We start from the raw sequence: 6,309 nt of genomic DNA, 5'->3' as shown, positions 1-6,309 counted from the left end.
ATTAGGGATGTAGGGTGCCATTATGGATGTACAGTAGGGTAATAGGGTGCCATTAGGGATGTACAGTAGGGTAATAGGGTGCCATTAGGGATGTACAGTAGGGTAATAGGGTGTCATTAGGGATGTACAGTAGGGTAATAGGGTGCCATTAGGGATGTACAGTAGGGTAATAGGGTGCCATTAGGGATGTACAGTAGGGTAATAGGGTGCCATTAGGGATGTAGGGTGCCATTATGGATGTACAGTAGGGTAATAGGGTGCCATTAGGGATGTACAGTAGGGTAATAGAGTGCCATTAGGGATGTAGGGTGCCATTATGGATGTACAGTAGGGTAATAGGGTGCCATTAGGGATGTACAGTAGGGTAATAGGGTGCCATTAGGGATGTACAGTAGGGTAATAGGGTACCATCAGGGATGTACAGTAGGGTAATATGGTGCCATTAGAGATGTAGGGTGCCATTAGGGATGTACAGTAGGGTAATAGGGTGCCATTAGGGATGTACAGTAGGGTAATAGAGTGCCATTAGGGATGTACAGTAGGGTAATAGGGTGCCATTAGGGATGTACAGTAGGGTAATAGGGTGCCATTAGGGACCTACAGTAGGGTAATAGGGTGCCATTAGGGACCTACAGTAGGGTAATAGGGTGCCATTAGGGATGTACAGTAGGGTATAGGGTGCCATTAGGGATGTAGGGTGCCATTAGGGATGTACAGTAGTAGTATAGTGTGGTATATTATAGTATAGGGTAGTATATTCTAGTATAGCACAGTATATTATAGTATAGTGTAGTATATTATAGTAGAGTGTAGTATATTATAGTATAGCGAAGAATATTATCTTATAGCGTAGAGAGGTGTAGTATGGTGTAGTATCCTATAGCATAGTGTAGTATAATGTAGTATACTATAGTATAGTGTAGCATACTATAGTATGGTGTAGCACATAATATAGTGTAGTAGTGTGTGGTATAGTGTAGCATATTAGAGTATAGTGTGGCATATTATAGCAAAGTGTAGTATATTATAGTATTGTGTAGTATATTATAGTATAGTGTAGCATATCATTGTATGGTGTAGTATATTATGGTATAGTATAGTGTAGTATATTATAGTATAGTGTAGTATTGTGTGGTATATTATAGTATGGTGTAGTATATTATAGTATGGTGTGGTATATTACAGTATAGTGAAGTATATTATCATATAGCGTACAGCGGTGTAGCATAGTATAGTGTAGTATAGTATAGCGTAGAGCAGTGTAGCATAGTAAAGTATAGTGTAGAGCGGTATAGTATAGTGTGGTGTAGTATAGTATAGTATGCTACTGTATAGCATTGCCTAGTATCGTGTAGTGTAGTGTCATGTAGTATATTATAGTATAGTGTAGTATAGCATTGTCTAGGATTGTGTAGTGTGGTATCATGTAGTATATTATAGTATAGTATAGTATAGCATTGTCTAGTATAGTGTGGTGTAGTATCATGTAGTATGTTACAGTAAAGTGTAGTATAGCATTGTCTAGTATTGGCTAGTATAGTGTAGTGTAGTAGCATGTAGTATATTATAGTATCGTGCAGTATAGCATTGTCTGGTATAGTGTTGTGTAGTAGCATGTAGTATATTATAGCATAGTGTAGTATAGCATTGTCTAGTATAGTGTAGTGTAGTAGCATGCAGTATATTATAGTGTAGTGTAGTATCTTGTAGTATATTATAGTGTAGTGTAGTATCATGCAGAATAGCATAGTATAGTGTGGTGTAGTATAGTGTAGTGTTGTAGCATGTAGTATATTATAGTATATCGTAGTATAGCATTGTCTAGTATAGTGTAGTGTAGTATAGTGTATTATAGTACAGTATAGTGTAGTATAGCATTGTCTAGTATAGTGTAGTGCAGTGGCATGTAGTATATTATAGTATAGTGTAGAATAGCATTGTCTAGTATAGTGTTGTGTAGTAGCAAGTAGTATATTATAGTGTAGTGTAGTATCATGTAGTACATTATAGTATAGTGTGGTGTAGTATAGTGTAGTGTAGTATCATGCAGTATAGCATAGTATAGCATTGTCTAGTATAGTGTAGTGTAGTAGCATGTGGTATATTATAGTGTAGTGTAGTATCATGTATATTGTGGTGTAGTGTAGTAGCATGTAGTATATTATAGTATATTGTGGTGTGGTGTCAAGCAGTGTAGTATAGTACAGTGTAGTGTAGTAGTGTGTCGTATATTATAGTGCAGTGTAGTGTAGGGTAGTATATTATAGTATAGTGTAGAGCAGTGTGGTGTAGTATAGTATAGTTTAGTGTAGTTTAGTATAGTATACTGTAGTGTAGTATCATGTAGTATATTATAGTATATTATAGTATAGTGTACTGTAGAGAGGTGTAGTATATTATGGTGTAGCATATTGTAGTGTGGAGCAGTGTAGTATATTATAGTATATATAGTGTAGTATATTATAGTATAGTATAGTACAGTACAGTATAGTGAAGTGTAGAGCAGTGTAGTAAAGTGTAGTGTAGTATCTTGTAGTATGTTATAGTATAAGATTTCACATTTATTGATCTGAGGCAAAGTGGTATAATTAATGTTGTTGTGCTCTAATGTGAAACAGTCCCCTCTGATCAGATAACCCTTCGTGGTATGTCACCTGTCCATCATATGTGCATTCGATCTACTTGTGCCTAAAGTATCTTAGCCTCTTAACATGTATTTGTAACAAAGTCAATACTCATCAAAACGTCATAAAGTGTTGCTGAATAAAGTGAGAAAAAGAGAAACCCTCATCCCAGAAGAGAGCGACAGAGAGGGGATAAACTGGGAGGAGGGGAGCGGGTTGAATGGCCTGTCTGGCCATCCTCTCTTGCCCTCTCTGCCTCTCCGGAAGCCCGACAGGCGGTGGGAATTGTAGTGGTTTTATAAAGGACAATATTGTTTTTCTCTTATAATAGGAGCATATGTGAGAATCATATTTTCCCCGGCACAACTCCTGTTGAGTGAAGGGATTGGATAATCGTATAGTTATTTTTTGTGCGGGTAATTACAGAAATATATTGCACGACTTTTAAATTAAACTTCAAGATCCAAAATGCATTGCCTCTATGTGCTCGCTGTCACTGCGGACGTGACGATCAGATAGGCTTGGAAATGATTCTGGACCGTGAATATTCTCTGGAGATAAAACCATATTTATTTACCATGAAAAACGTTACAGTATAACTTTAGACGCGCATTTATTTCGTTTGAACGCGGTCCCATCCTGGAGTGACGATATTGTGCGAGATTCGAGGAGAAAAGAGCGTTTCCAACTCGGTCCGTTTCTGCTGCCTGTAGCTCAGCTGCGTCTGAAGAAAACAAGCATCGATAAGCGTCGGATTTGTCTCCACATGAAAAATGCCACGGGATAACAAGAAGTCTCTCATTCAGAAAATAGCCAGCCAAGCCAATATCACATTTAAAGATTTCAATGCATCCGCAATTGGGGACAACAAAGTATTATTGGACAACCGGGGGGATCTAATCACCCTGCTGACGGAAGTCAGGACTGCAGACCTGAAGATGAAACCGAACGGCTCCCATTCCGAACACAACCCACCTGTCACGTACATGCACATCTGCGAGACGGAGTCGTTCAGTATGGGGGTGTTTCTACTGAACAGCGGGGCTTCCATCCCGCTCCACGACCACCCCGGTATGAACGGGATGCTCAAGGTTCTATACGGGAAAGTCAGTATCAGGTGTTTTGACCTGTTGGATAAACCTTCGGACCAGGTGCAGAGTGAGACCCAGTTCGACCCGCCGCTGCTGCCGTTCCAGAAGGACTCTCTGCGGCGGGCTGTGCTCCGGTCAACCATGTGGTTCACCCATGACAGTAGTCCGTGTATCTTAACCCCACAGAGGGAGAACCTGCATCAGATCGACACGGTGGATGGACCGGCTGCTTTCCTCGACATCCTGGCACCTCCGTATGACCCTGAAGATGGGAGGGACTGTCATTATTATAAAGTCCTACAGACTGTTCCCGACGCAGACAGTAAGGTAGAGGCGCAGCAGCCGTGGGAGGAAGAGACGTGGTTACTAGAGATAGGCCAGCCTGATGGCTTCTGGTGTGGGGGTGAACCATACCCCGGGCCCAAGGTTTCCTTCTAATGTCGGTGTTGTAAAGGCAGGGATACCTGCGACCAAATAGGGGCTGCCGGAGGACTTTCAAAAGACTGAATCACTGTGACTGGGACATGAGTTGTAGCAGGTGAATGAACTGCAGGTGGATAATGTCTCTGGGACAGGCCTTTTGTTTAAGTATTGAACCTTCTCCTGTAAACTTCCAAATAAGATGTTTTCATCCTGAACAGGCTCAGAAACGTCCTATTCTCTTAACAACATTTGTTTGTAACTGAAAATGTGATATGCCTTATGTGAATATTGAATGTAAACTTTGAAAGCATTTATCATGTCTAGTTTCCATGTGCACACTACATTTTCTATCTTTCATTGATTTATTCCAAACAAATGTGTGTATGTGTAAACACTAGCTTTGTTTATAATTGAAGGCTTTTATTTTGGGACAGCTGAAAGTTCTACCTATAGCCTTACTGCATATACAGTGCCTTCGGAAAGTATTCAGACCCCTTGACTTTTTTCACATTTTGTTACATAACAGCTTTATTCTAAAATATATTAAATTGTTTTTCCTCATCAATCTACACTACCCCATAATGACATCACAATACGCCATAATGACATCACAATACCCCATAATGACATCACAATATGCCATAATGACATCACAATACCCCATAATGACATCACAATACGCCATAATGACACCACAATACCCCATAATGATATCACAATACGCCATAATGATATCACAATACCCCATAATGACATCACAATACGCCATAATGACATCATAATACCCCATAATGACAAAGCAAAAAAAGGTTTTTAGAAAGTTTTGCTAATTTATTACAAATAAAAAAAATACAATTTCACATTTACATAAGAATTCAGAGACTTGTCCCGAAGCCATTCCTGTGTTGTCTTGTCTGTGTGCTTAAGGTCGTTGTCCTGTTGGAGGTGAACCTTCGCCCCAGTCTGAGATCCTGAGCGCTCTGGAGCAGGTTTTCATCAAAGATCTCTCTGTACTTTGCTCCATTCATCTTTGCCTTGATCCTAACTAGTCTTGCCGTCCCTGCCGCTGAAAAACATCCCCACAGCATGATGCTGCCACTACCATGCTTCACCGTAGGGATGGTGCCTGGTTTCCTCCAGACGTGATGCTTGGCATTCAGGCCAAAGAGTTAAATCTTGGTTTCATCAGACCAGAGAATCTTGTTTCTCATGGTCTGAGAATCTTTACGTGCCTTTTGGCAAACTCCAGCGGGCTGTCATGTGCCTTTTACTGAAGAGTGGCTTCCATCTGGCCACTCTACCATAAAGGCCTGATTGGTGAATTGCTGCAGAGATGGTTGTCCTTCTGGAAGCGTCTCCCATCTCCACAGAGGAACTCTAGGGCTCTGTCAGTGACCATCAGTGGTGTAAAGTGCTTAAGTAAAAATACTTTCAAATACAACTTAAGTCGTTTTTGGGGGTATTTGTACTTTACTATTTATATTTTTGACTTTTACTTCACTACATTCCTGAAGAAAAACATTTAAATTTTACTTCATACATTTTCCCTGACACCCAATAGTACTTCGTTACATTTTGAATGCTTAGCAGGACAGAAAATGGTCCAATTCGCACACTTATCAAGAGAACATCCCTAGTCATCCCTACTGCCTCTGGTCTGGAGGACTCACTAAACAGAGAACATCCCTAGTCATCCCTACTGCCTCTGATCTGGAGGACTCACTAAACCGAGAACATCCCTGGTCATCCCTACTGCCTCTGATCTGGAAGACTCACTAAACCGAGAACATCCCTAGTCATCCCTACTGCCTCTGGTCTGGAGGACTCACTAAACAGAGAACATCCCTAGTCATCCCTACTGCCTCTGGTCTGGAGGACTCACTAAACAGAGAACATCCCTGGTCGTCCCTACTGCCTCTGATCTGGAGGACTCACTAAACCGAGAACATCCCTGGTCATCCCTACTGCCTCTGATCTGGAGGACTCACTAAACAGAGAACATCCCTGGTCATCCCTACTGCCTCTGATCTGGAGGACTCACTAAACAGAGAACATCCCTGGTCATCCCTACTGCCTCTGATCTGGAGGACTCACTAAACAGAGAACATCCCTGGTCATCCCTACTGCCTCTGATCTGGCAGACTCACTAAAAACAAATGCTTTGTTTTTAA

At 40.9% G+C, this 6,309-nt stretch overlaps 1 protein-coding gene across 1 annotated transcript; it reads left to right on the top strand.

The window, feature by feature from the left end:
* Window positions 1–3,105: 3,105 nt before the first annotated feature.
* LOC110519246 (2-aminoethanethiol dioxygenase) lies at window positions 3,106–4,720 on the top strand. Its single transcript, XM_021596423.2, has one exon. The coding sequence runs from the start codon at window positions 3,398–3,400 to the stop codon at window positions 4,151–4,153; it is 756 nt and encodes a 251-aa protein (XP_021452098.1). The 5' UTR covers window positions 3,106–3,397; the 3' UTR covers window positions 4,154–4,720.
* The last annotated feature ends 1,589 nt before the right edge of the window (window positions 4,721–6,309 follow it).

Source organism: Oncorhynchus mykiss, chromosome 23, assembly GCF_013265735.2.
Source record: "Oncorhynchus mykiss isolate Arlee chromosome 23, USDA_OmykA_1.1, whole genome shotgun sequence".
NCBI lineage: Eukaryota > Metazoa > Chordata > Actinopteri > Salmoniformes > Salmonidae > Oncorhynchus > Oncorhynchus mykiss.
This window is presented reverse-complemented; position numbering and strand designations above follow the sequence as displayed.